General features: G+C 50.7%; 6 protein-coding genes across 6 annotated transcripts; 2 read left to right on the top strand and 4 right to left on the bottom strand.

Moving 5' to 3' along the window:
- Positions 1–114: 114 nt before the first annotated feature.
- Positions 115–1,443, top strand: AFUA_2G00630 (SGNH/GDSL hydrolase family protein; the record flags this gene model as incomplete). Its single annotated transcript, XM_744107.2, has 3 exons — positions 115–306; positions 356–985; positions 1,035–1,443. The coding sequence occupies 3 exons, from the start codon at positions 115–117 to the stop codon at positions 1,266–1,268; spliced, it is 1,056 nt and encodes a 351-aa protein (XP_749200.1). The 3' UTR covers positions 1,269–1,443.
- Positions 1,444–1,685: 242 nt separating this feature from the next.
- Positions 1,686–2,463, top strand: AFUA_2G00625 (uncharacterized protein; the record flags this gene model as incomplete). Its single annotated transcript, XM_744106.2, has 2 exons — positions 1,686–2,352; positions 2,404–2,463. Exons 1-2 carry the CDS (start codon positions 1,771–1,773, stop codon positions 2,461–2,463), a joined length of 642 nt encoding a protein of 213 aa, XP_749199.1. The 5' UTR covers positions 1,686–1,770.
- Positions 2,464–6,520: 4,057 nt separating this feature from the next.
- AFUA_2G00620 (SGNH/GDSL hydrolase family protein) lies at positions 6,521–8,345 on the bottom strand (the record flags this gene model as incomplete). Its single annotated transcript, XM_744105.2, has 11 exons — positions 6,521–6,823; positions 6,871–7,107; positions 7,151–7,207; positions 7,253–7,346; positions 7,396–7,553; positions 7,593–7,725; positions 7,770–7,822; positions 7,867–7,903; positions 7,950–7,956; positions 8,004–8,130; positions 8,316–8,345. The coding sequence occupies 11 exons, from the start codon at positions 8,343–8,345 to the stop codon at positions 6,521–6,523; spliced, it is 1,236 nt and encodes a 411-aa protein (XP_749198.2).
- Positions 8,346–8,719: 374 nt separating this feature from the next.
- Positions 8,720–9,316, bottom strand: AFUA_2G00600 (uncharacterized protein; the record flags this gene model as incomplete). The annotated part of the gene is made up of 1 exon (XM_744104.1): positions 8,720–9,316. The coding sequence occupies one exon, from the start codon at positions 9,314–9,316 to the stop codon at positions 8,720–8,722; it is 597 nt and encodes a 198-aa protein (XP_749197.1).
- A 199-nt stretch (positions 9,317–9,515) lies between these two features.
- Positions 9,516–10,278, bottom strand: AFUA_2G00590 (glutathione S-transferase family protein; the record flags this gene model as incomplete). Its single annotated transcript, XM_744102.1, has 2 exons — positions 9,516–10,076; positions 10,126–10,278. The coding sequence occupies 2 exons, from the start codon at positions 10,276–10,278 to the stop codon at positions 9,516–9,518; spliced, it is 714 nt and encodes a 237-aa protein (XP_749195.1).
- A 988-nt stretch (positions 10,279–11,266) lies between these two features.
- Positions 11,267–11,497, bottom strand: AFUA_2G00580 (uncharacterized protein; the record flags this gene model as incomplete). The annotated part of the gene is made up of 1 exon (XM_744101.2): positions 11,267–11,497. The coding sequence occupies one exon, from the start codon at positions 11,495–11,497 to the stop codon at positions 11,267–11,269; it is 231 nt and encodes a 76-aa protein (XP_749194.2).
- Positions 11,498–11,569: the final 72 nt, after the last annotated feature.

The raw sequence follows: 11,569 nt of genomic DNA, 5'->3' as shown, positions 1-11,569 counted from the left end.
AACTTGGGTCTTATTCCTCACGAATCTGCGTGAGTTACAGGGCAATGTTTATAAACGGCCGATGTTCCGCACAGCTCGAGATGAAATCAAGCAAAAGCTGCGCTTCAAGTCATCATGCATCGGTGGCAATTGCTTCTAGGGCTTGTTTTTGCAATCGAAGCAGCTTCAGCTCATCCTCGATCATGGGGACCCAGAAAGTTCACCAGTCTTGTTTCCTTTGGCGATAGCTACACCGACCAATCGCGGCTGAACTACTTTGGCTCTCATAACGGGTCAGCTCCACCTATTGGCTGGGAGCAGCCTGACGTACGTACGTCCTTGTCCCCCAAGAAATAAAGCTCGCTAAGAAGCATAGAGCAACAATACCGCATCAGGTGGTTATGTCTGGGGCCACTATGTCTCGCAATACGCCGATGTGAACCTGTACAACTACGCCGTCAGCGGCGCCGTATGCTCCAACGAGATCACCCCACGCACATTCTCTTCCATCAACGCTCCTTTCCCTTCTGTTTTGGAATACGAAGTGTCCGCCTTCCTGGCTGACAGCAAGCATAAAGTCTCTGGAAAGAGGTTCCTCCACATCCCACCCCGGGAAACGGTGTACTCGATCTGGATCGGCACCAATGATTTGGGCAACTACGCCTTTATCACCGACTCCCAGGTCAAGGATAAAACCATCCCGGATTACATCAACTGCGTGTACTCTGTGCTCGACCGCGTCTATGTAAGTGGCGGCCGATACTTCGTGCTCATGAACCTGGCGCCCCTGCAGCTGGCACCCCTGTATGCGACGCCCGAGAACGGCGGCGTGGGGGCCAACCACTACTGGCCCGACAAGCCCGATAATCTGACCTTGACCAGTTACCGGATGTGGGAGCAGGTTGCGACTGTGAACCATGTGTTCCAGTACCAGACGCCGTATGAGCTGTTGGTAGCCCGGAGGTATCCCGGGGCGCGGTTTGCGGTGATGGACATGTATGGATTGGTATGTTGCGTATTAGTCATTGGGTCTGGATGACACTGATTTTTGGCAGCTTTCCGAGGTTTATTACAATCCCACAAAGTATTTCAACGGAAGTGCACAGGCCAATGTGACCGGGTTCAACAATCACTGCACGCTTGACGGAGGGCAGTGCACCCGGCTCCCAAGTCCAGATTCCTTCATGTGGTTCGATGAGTTGCATCCCTCGCAGCGAACAGACCAAATTATCGCCGAGGAGTTTGTCAAGGTTGTCGGGGGGGACAGTAAGTGGGCTACCTACTGGTAATCCTGCATGTGAAATCGTAGGACTGCCATAGCGATATGCCGTAGATGACGATATATCTCATGTGGAGCGGACATCAATTCCAGTTCAGGGTTACATACTAGAGTTACCTCAAGCTCAAACTAACGTTAAGGCTGAAACATCATTCTTCGCACTACCAGCATTCCCGTAAGACTAGCTCTATAGAGCTCCAAGCTCCAAGCTCCAAGCCACCTCCTGAATGTACTCCTCTTGACAGATGCGATTGCCCCTGACATTAATCGTCAGCATGCCCCTCCGCATTCAATGGTCACATCGACCAATCGATGGAGCAAACTAACCAACAGGTGCGGCCCCAGCCGTTAGGGGAGGTATAAGGCGTCCTCCGACTCTGCCTTGCTCGGCACTTTTGATCAAAAAAAAAAAAAAAAATCACCTTGGTTATGGAACGTCTAGTTAACTATACAAGTTAGAAGAGTGGCCATGCCCGGCGGCTCAAGCGACATGTCCTCGCCAGGCTTTCGCCATGTCCCACGCCCTCCCCGACGTTCAACCACCACCATTTCCGATCGCAATCAGACCCGAGAGCATCACCCGCCATGAAGTGATAGTGACCGTGACCAACCGCCCGGAACCATGGCACTCCCTAGACTACTCGATCGAATATGCCGGAACCGAACTCTTCACCGTCCTCGGCCAGCCCTGGAAGGTCAGCCAGGCACGCATGTTCCACGACCGCTCGGGGCTCCCCCTCTTCGAGCTCCGGTGCCAATGGTACGACTCCTCGTCGCTTTGCCTCCGTCTCCCCGGCGGGGACCAGTGTATCCTCGAAGCCAAGCTGCGGGTTGCGATGAACGCGCCCAGGGCGGTTGTCACGTTCCGGAACGCGGCGGAGCAGCCGAGAACAGCGCCAAGCAACGAGATTGTGTTGGAAGTGCATGCGCAGGACCTGTATAATGTCCTCCAGGTGGTGGTTGTTCAGAATCGCAACGTGGCGTACATCCATCGGATAACGGATCGCAGTGTGCTCGCCCAGGGACAACGGCCGCCGTTCCGTTTCAGACCCAAGTGGACGGTTCGAGTTGCACAGGGGGTGGATCTATCACTGGTCAGTTGATCTTCGGGTTAGCTTGGACTTCACTTTGGCTGACGGCCGTAGATAGCTGTTGTTGTGGTCATTGTTGGCCAACGAGCCGGGTTGGATGTAGAGGACGGCTGATCGGCATATGAAGGGAACAGCATATCAGTGACTGTGAGCTGCATATAGGGTTGCCTGATTATGAGGAGCTTTTATTGTGTCCATTGCAGGGTCAATGCTTGGGCAAAGTGCTGACTATCTGGCTGTTAGTGGCTGGGGCAAGAAGCAATGCAAGGCTCCTTGATATGCAGAACTCAGGAATAACAATATATCCTGTCTTTAGGAAGTGATACCAAAAATAACTAAGTATTTGACAACTGATTATTCTAAATGACTTCATTGAGGTCGATAAGAGCTGTCGATGGGCGATGCAATCTCCATGTGGTGGATATGCAATTGATCGGAACAGTGGGCACTTTGATTCAATTGTCTCTTTTACCTATTCTGATGTTTTAGAAGCGTTCCAATATAATATAAATGTTCAAGATAGACTAACCTATTATCAACTACTTAACTTTCTCAGCTATCACAGTGCATCATCAACCCTTGGATTAGACACTCTGGTGTCTTTCACTCTCTTTTCACCTCCTGTCCCACAGTTGCCACACTAGTATGCTCCACATTGTTAACTGATGGCAAATGTAAGAGAGCCTGTAGATCGGCCAGTATAAGATGAATACAGACCTAAAGGTATCCGCTATCGCTAAGTTCAGATCCATACAGATATACACAAGAGCAAGAAGGCATTCTTTGATTGCGGATGAACATGCTGGAAGTTCGGCAAGACAAGTGGAGAGCACGTAGCCCCTCTACTTAGTTTGCTCTATTCTATGACCCATAATCCTTAATCAGGTTACAGATAGTGGCATTGTTATTTCATTTGTTGCTAGTGTTAGAGGGAACCGCTGAGAGTTCAGCGGCTGTTCTTTTGATGACTGATGTCGTTGTCAAGGTATTATTGGGTGATTGTCCTTTTTACGAGACAAGGTCTACACGAGATAAGCATCATATTGCCCTACAGAGGTCATATCAAAGTGATAAATTATGCCTAAATACTCTGGTTCTGGAATATCAATTCTCTTGGCCACTCCAGCCATGGAGTGAGTTGACTGCGTGGAACGGCTGAAATGCTGGAAGAATAGTCACCAAGACATGGAGTTGAGCACAGTAGAAGTGCAACAGCATGCCTTTTCCTCAGACGATCGAAGAATTCCTCATTGACACAGAGCGGCAATACGTAGATCATTCCACACTCCAGCGGCAATTCAGCATTGTGGATAGCCCTAAATGATGATGCGAGATTGTCAGGTGCTTGAAAAATGTGGTTCTCACTTCAAGACTTCGCTGTATCCGACTCAACAATCTGCCTAAGCCGGTCGAGCTGGAGCTCCACTCCTTAAAGATATTGCTTGACGTCTCCCTAATTACATTGTGAGCTGCGAAATACCTAGCTCACGTTTTGGTGGCTCCAGAGAGGTTGGAACTGAGAAGATTCGAGGGGTAGATGTGTCGAGCTTATTGTACGACATGTTCACAAGTAAGGGGGAAGTCTGGAAATAGAACTCACTTTCCATCAAACTCCTGCCAGAAGAGTGGCCACAGAGAGCTGTTTCGCACATGATTTACATAAGGCTTGAGGAAAACTGTGCTCGTGGGCCTGTCCGCCGCGTTGTTGGAGACAGAGCGCGAGGTCGAATTGGGTTCCCCAACCTCTCAGATAGAATTGACTGAAGCCAGTCAAAGGTGCTGTCTCTGGCAGGGGTCAGGTGTGGCGTCTAAAGGAAACCCAGCATCACTCCGAGAAGTTTCCGTCAGGAGCCACGGAGTCCGTCAGAGTAGGTTACAGCGGGAGGTTGAAGAACTGTCCACGGAGTGACCTATCCCACCTTTTGGATTGGGCTTGAATAAACTCAAATAGATAGCTCTTGATCTGCATACTGGCAATGTGGGGCAATGCCCTTCGTGGCGTCCTTTCAAGATGTCATCTGAGTATTTGGTTGGGGATGATCCAGAAGCCTTTCGGCCGGTCCGCTTTGGCCCCTTGATGTTTCGGCCGATGCCTAACAATAGCTGCAATGGGTTTCTAGTGTGTGTCAGTTGCATTTTGGCCTGGGATGGTGATCAAGCATGGGCTCTATCGACTCAGTGATTGGGCCAGAACAAATCAACACACAATGCACACGACAAATACACGGGGTCCTCGACTCTAGGGTAATTGTAATGGTTACTGGGGGGCTTGACAAGCCCAGCCTTTTTGGTCTATTAATGGGTGGACAAGGATCTGCTTCCCGATGTCTGGGTTATCTGTTGCCGACTCTCTTTCTTTAGGCTTATTGTTGATAAGACTGGATGATTCCATTCACCGCTCACTTGAATTTATATCTACAGCATTCTTATGTCCATGCTGACCCCTTTGTCTAAAGAATTGATACGGTAGGCTCCAGGTCTCCCTAACATTCAATGTGTTTGACAGCTCTTACAGAGTGGCAGGCAGTGATTCCAACTCACGAGCATTGTCCACCTAGGCTATCTTATGATGGAAGGAAATAGACACCCTTCAAAGGTACTGCGCTTACTCGGCTCCGTTGAGAATACCCGTTGACACCGGTTCTACAGGAGACAAGCCCTACCGCGACGCATCTGCCCATGGAAAAACCAGACTTGGAGGACCCGATTTGTCAGGCAAATGAACGCTATAAAACTGCACTCAATTCGCTGATCAACCTTATCGCCCAAGGAGACAATGACAGTGTCAGCAAGCTTTTGGCGTTTCTACGGACGCAAGACACCATCTATGACGCGATGCAGGAGGTGTTGCAGTTGAGGTTTCTTCCGGAGTAGTCGTTCCATACCAACCTCATTTGCACAAGTTCTCTGGTGAGGAACGGGAAGCTTTTCCTGGGAAAGACAGTTGACAGCGTATTTTCAGTTGCTGTTGTGGAATATCTTGGAGCGGGCCATTGATAGCAAATCTGGAAACACGATATCTGATGCATCACTTTCGGGGTGTTGCACGTGCAAACAGGAAATTGATCAATTCCGACTAACGCAGCATCTGCGTTAGTTAGCGCTCCAGTGTATTCTTCATTGGCTGGAAATTGTACTCGTCTATCAGAGTGCGAGCTACTTCCGATGTTCGCCTAGAGAGCCTAGTCCGCTTCATCTGCATTTCAACGTGGCCGATATGCTACTTTACCGCCATCTCAGCATAAATCTCAACCAGGCTGTCAGATAAAATACTGTGCTCTAGCCCTGCAGCAGGCTGGAGCACAGCTACCCGACGGATGGCAGAGAGGATGCCTCTGTGCACCCTGATTACCCCAGAGACGCATCCCACGCACATCAGCCAAATACTTCCCTAACGACGAAAAGGGTGCAACGCCTCGAAGCACAGTGGTCGTTAAGATCTGTGCGAGGCATGGACGGAATCCTTGTTTGACCTGGATAACCATCGGCGCAGAAGGTAGGCTCGTCAGCACAAGATCAGACAGATTGAGAACGCACGACGCAATTTCCTTCAGCTCATTGGAATCTTCTTCAGCTCATTGGAATCTTTGGACATCGTCTGGCAACCCCGGCCATTCAAGGACCCAACTTTCGACAAGGTAATAAGAGATAGAGGAACTGCAGATCCATTCAGTAGTAGATTTGCCGAAATCAGCTGGAAAGATTTCAGCTGACAGAAGCTCTGAAAGCTTGCCATATCGAGTGGAAGGCCGAGTATCAGCCCATTACTAGATTCCCCATATTACGTCTCCGCAAAGACGGGACGACCCCGGGGTTATGCATCTCCGGTAGCTTAGCCTGAATGGGGTGCGCGAGGCATGGTGCCACTATGAGGAGGCAGGCACAGCCCTCTGTGGACGTGGTATATGGTTTATTAGTATATCCCTGCCTGGGTCTAGTTGTTAATGATCCCTAGTATAGATTCTACCCACAAGGATAGTTGATTGCATCGTAGACGACCTAGAAGAATGGCCACGGAACATGCATCTCACCGTCTCTACGCCACGGAGCGTTGGTCGGCCTTCTCCCGCAAAGAGACCCTGATGAAGAAAATCCGAGGAGCTGCGGCATCGACTCGAGAAGCGGCCCGGCAGAAGACAGTAAAGAGCGGATTGTACCCCAGCAGCATCTACTAGTAATTTGCCTGATCATTCCAGTACAAAGTTCCGTGATACACCTCGGGGCCGGTAGCCCCAAATTCCCACCCAAACTTCAACTTCACCCACTGCATCAGATGCGCGGCAATCTTCAGATGTCCAACATCCGTGGGATGCCACTGCGGCGCGATGTCGTTGTGCTGCAGGATCCCCGCCGTGTCGAAATAATGGATGAACCCCTGCTTCTCGTAGTGCTGGTAGACCCGCTTGATCTCATCCACCCATAAAGGACCCTGCACGTATGTATCCCCCGAAGCACCGAAGCCACCCCACAGCGACTGCGTCATTAGCATCCTACCATATCCAATTTGCCGAGGAGACTCACCATCAGAACGATATCGGCCTTGGGCCAGATCTTGTGAATATTGCCCACAAGAGTGATGTAGTCGTTGTAGTAGTCTGTGCTCGATACATTGTTCGCCGGGTTGTTGTCGTTTGTGCCGATGTTGATGACCACCAGATCAGCTGGGCGCTGAGCTGCGAAGTTCCACTTGGGTGGATTGTCGCCGTAGATCTCGTGTGCCCGCCAGGACGTGTCAGAGGTGCGGTACCATTGGTAGGCCTGGTGGTCAGTTGGGAAGACGACAATGGAGGCCCTGGCGTACCTGACCACGGGGGTTTCCCCAGCAATTCTGGTCGTGGAGGCAGATACCCGGATAGGCCTTGCCGGTTAGCATGTCAGGGCAGCAGTGTAGAAGACAACCTACAGTAATGCTGTATTCTACGTTGCCGAGTCCGGCTGCAAAATCATACGCCCATGAGGACAGTCCTTCGTATGTAGCGAAGTCACCGGAGCTCAGCCTGTAGGGATCAGTCTGTGAATTGCTGGAGCAGGGGCATGTGCACCTACGAGTCTCCGATGATTTCTACCATCTTCGGGTACTCGTCGATCCTGGAAATCGTTGCATCTGCTGCGACGGATACACCGGCTAGCTGAATTGTGCTCATGGTCAGTAAATTCCTGCGGTATACGGAGCGGGGACACGTATCCGTAGGCCCAGTTTGTAACTACCAGCGTTAGTGAGGCTGTTTTTGAGCGTCCCGTACGTGCCTACCTCTCAGCTCAAACGACTTTGCGTCGCCGGCATTAGTGAGATTGAGCCCCGTGGTGGTCGGGCCAATAAATTGATATGTCGCATTGGCAGTGACATTGGAGAATTGCCAGTCCTGGCCACCCAGTCTGCAACACATTAGGCTTGCATCACAACCTGGCACCCGACATACCTGTATGCCACGAGGACTCCTTGACTGGTGTATTGGCCAAAGGACAAAGCAAGCTTTCTTGTCAGCCTTATCATCTCATTCCCTAAAGCCCTCATACCTTGGCACCCGTGAATGCAAGCTTGAATCCAGGAGCCCTAGGAAATGTGAATTGGAGTCAATTGCAGTGACTGCGGTACATACGACCACCCTGCTCTGATCAGTGATTCTTCTTTTATGTTGTCCTGTTGGACTCACAAGAAATATGCTTGTCGTCCCACCTCCCCTTATAGGAGATCTCCTTTGCGCTCGGCTTATAGTTCCTCCATGTCTTTTTGTCCAGAGTGATGATCTCCGCTTGTCCCGGATACGGGTTCAACCGCGCCTGGCCGTTCTCAAGAATCGTCCCAGATGCAGTGAACAGTCAAGTAAAGAGCAGAAGGAAAGCAATGGCTCGCATTTTGAAGCATGCAATTCTCAATGTTTTGAGTGAATTCAACTCGTTTCCACTTGCATCTCTTTTCTAATATATATACTTGTGCATATCTACTCCCCGCACTTTCAATATACAACCGCGGAGAAGCCAGTCTCAAGGACCATGTTCTCTTCACACCGAATGGAGCAAAGAGCCTGATTGGCGGCAGAATTAATTCCTGCAGAATACTGAGGGGTACATTAGCATACATTAATAGTCACTGGGGAATTCAGCCTGAACTGTGCAGCGGCATTTTTCTCCGTGCTCGATTGGGAAGAATGCCGTTTCTGCCGGTCTGAACATGTCGACTACCAGCAGACGAAATACTTTGTTTGCGGTCTTTGGGTATCAGGAAGAAGGCAATCGTCAGGGTCAGTCTGCACAATGTCTTCGGGTGAACTGCTAGTCGTCGAGTGCCTCGACCTTTCCATGCTCAGGCGTGAACTACAATCCTTCCTCAATCGCTCCGACGGCCAGGAATGCCGAGCAATGGATCCCATCACGACCGGCCAAGGCGGACGCGCCACTGAAACGGATAAAGCTCGATCGTCTTCCTCGGATCCCCATTCCAGTCCACGGTAAGCCCTTCCTCTCGTCGCCTGGCAGCGATTTTCCGGCCGATGTGCACCAAGCTCTCGTCCTTGCTATCCTCTTCGAGATCACTGTATCGCAGCGATAGCCCCCCGCCCCTGACTGCAGCCTCTGTGTCCTGCCGATGGAAGAAGCAGTACCCAGTATGCGATTCATTTGCTTCCCCACCGATCTCGGCATCGCCGCAGGTCTGACAGCAGGTGTAATCCATGCGACAGATGATGCGATCCTCGTCTTCTAGACGGGAGAAAGCGGCTTGGAGCTTTTCGACATCGGTCGGCTGATCGGGCCATGTCGACTCTTCTTCCCGCTGCTGATTCCAGAGTGACTGAATCAGTTGCTGGACCACGGTTGTGCCGTGCTCCGGAAGTTCGTAGATGTCGACGAGCTGTTGGAGGATTGCGGCGCGGGAGTAGAGTCCCATGCGCACGCGGAGACGGGCGTCTTGTGTGATATCGTTGACATTGGACGCGTTCATGATGAATCTTGACTGAACAGCAACCATGACCGCGTGGTCCGGCGTACACCGAGATAAATTGTGGTTGGTTAAGTTTAGAATAAATACGAGGTGCCTCGTGATACGTGGAGTATGCTCGGAATTACAGAAGATCTGACAAGGATTTCAGTTTGTTGATGCAAGACAAGTCAAGTCATATCATAATCGGCCATTATTCACATTAGATACGGAATACAGCACAGGTCGATCATTTCTTCGCCAGCGATGCAATCTTCTTCTTCGTCAGCTCCACAACGCTCTTCTCATCCCAGATAAAGTTCACACTCTCCTGCTCCACCGTCGCATTGGCCCATTTCGTAAATGCCGGAGTCCTCTTCTCCAACAGCTGCGGCAAATCCTCCCTCAGCAGCCCATGCTCAGGCTTATGGAACGACAGCAACCGTAACAGGAACGAACCAATCAACACCTCCGCCAGGGTCAACTTCTCCCTCCCGCCGAAGAATGGACCGGGGCCCTTCTGCGAGGCCAGGATGGGCTCGAGTTCCTTCTCAATGGCCGCAACGATAGCCTCCCCCGCTGCAACGCGGTCCTGGTCGCTTGTGGCGCGCTGAGAAGCCAGAAAGTGCGGGGCGACCTTGCTGAAGAAGGTATCGACGAAGAAGGCGATGCGGGCGCGCTGCAGGGCGCCTTCGACGCTATTGGAGGGAGGAAGGAGGTGGGATGGATGCGCGTCTGCGAGGAACTGGGCGACGATGGCCGACTCGGTGATGATGGTGCCGTTGTAGGAGATGGCGGGGACGAGGCCGCGCTGTGGCTGTTAGAGTACGGAATCATTCCCAGGGCTGAAGGCGGCCTACCGGGTTGATCTCGAGATACCATGGCTCACGCGGGGTGTTGAGATCGATGATGACCTCTTCGTAGTCAAGGCCGAGCTCCTTGAGGGCGATATGCGCTCTGTGGGCCCAGGGGCATCGGTGGTTGGTGTAGAGGGTGATTTTGGGGGCAGACATGGTGCTGTTATGTTCGCGGATGGTGAGATGTTGACAATCACAGAGAGAGTACGCAGTTTCCCGCTCCGTTGATATAGGCAGCACAGATTGTTGATTTATAAGCTTACGGGAGTTAGCAACAGTGAGGGGGAATGACGATAGATGCCAGCGGAACGCGTGAGAATTGTGGAGAATAATGCCATTGCTTATCAATAATGGCCCCGCTTAAACTTATTGCCGGCATATTCATCACAATAAGCGAAAAGACAATTAGAAAGAAGAAGACAAGATAGTCACAACGACCCTATTCGCATGTTCTGACATAGTACAGAAGGCCAGCTGGCAAGCACCGGGACTCGCGGTAACGGAGAACGTGTGCAAGTCTAGTGTCTCACCCATACCTAGAGGTTCCAGATACAGACCACCACTGGAAGGAGACTACTCAAACCAGAATTCAAGCCTGTCAACAGCGGTTCTTGTAATCCGGTTCCCTTTTCAGAGTATGGAGGACGAGATGTGAGTAATCCATGGGGACAACATGCTTGCAGAGATCCCTGCTAGTCCTGTCTTGGGTAAGCTTATTGTGAGACATCTTGTTCACCAGAATATGCACCATCATTTCTACTATACTGGAAATGGACGTCTAGACACCTTTCTAGCTTAGTGGTTCGACGGTCGATGCATCTCCACATAGTTACATACTCCGTACATGTGTCAGAGCGCCACACGCATGGGGCAGAATCATCCATGAGAACACGCAGAATTATCGACTCATTAGTAGTTATACTGTACCAAACTCCAAAGCCCTATTTACATGAATCCACCGAATATTTTGGCAAGCCCTTGTCGTCGTTCGAACAGCAACAAAAGATATATCACATCATTCTCCAGATATTATATTATTTCAAATAGCGCCGGCGCAACAGTATCAATATTTTTTTTTTTTCTTTTTTCTTTTTTGTTTTTTTTCATAAGTCATGCAATTCAGTGTTCGTTTTCAGAAGCCATATCACCGAAGGGCCAGATACTGAGCAACAGCCTCGTGGTGCACAGCCTCACCGGTATAGTCCTTAGCTGGGGCCTTCTTGCTTGAAGGCTTCGGAGATGAAGGCGCCTTCTCGGGAGCCTTCAGCTTCCATGACTTGGTGAACATGCCCTTAAGAGTCGAGGCTGTTGAGGACGTTGTGCGGGTTGAGGCGTTGTCGAGGGTGGTGGTGGACTTGAAGGACTTGGACGACATGTTGACACGGTTATGGTCTTTGGAGGACTTGGTGTTTCGTGTATTGGATTTGTTTTGTTTGGTAGTGCTCAG

The sequence above is a fragment of the Aspergillus fumigatus genome, chromosome 2, assembly GCF_000002655.1.
Source record: "Aspergillus fumigatus Af293 chromosome 2, whole genome shotgun sequence".
Classification (NCBI taxonomy): Eukaryota; Fungi; Ascomycota; class Eurotiomycetes; order Eurotiales; family Aspergillaceae; genus Aspergillus; species Aspergillus fumigatus.
Note: the sequence above shows the minus strand (reverse complement) of the source record. Positions and strands in the feature narration are given on the sequence as shown.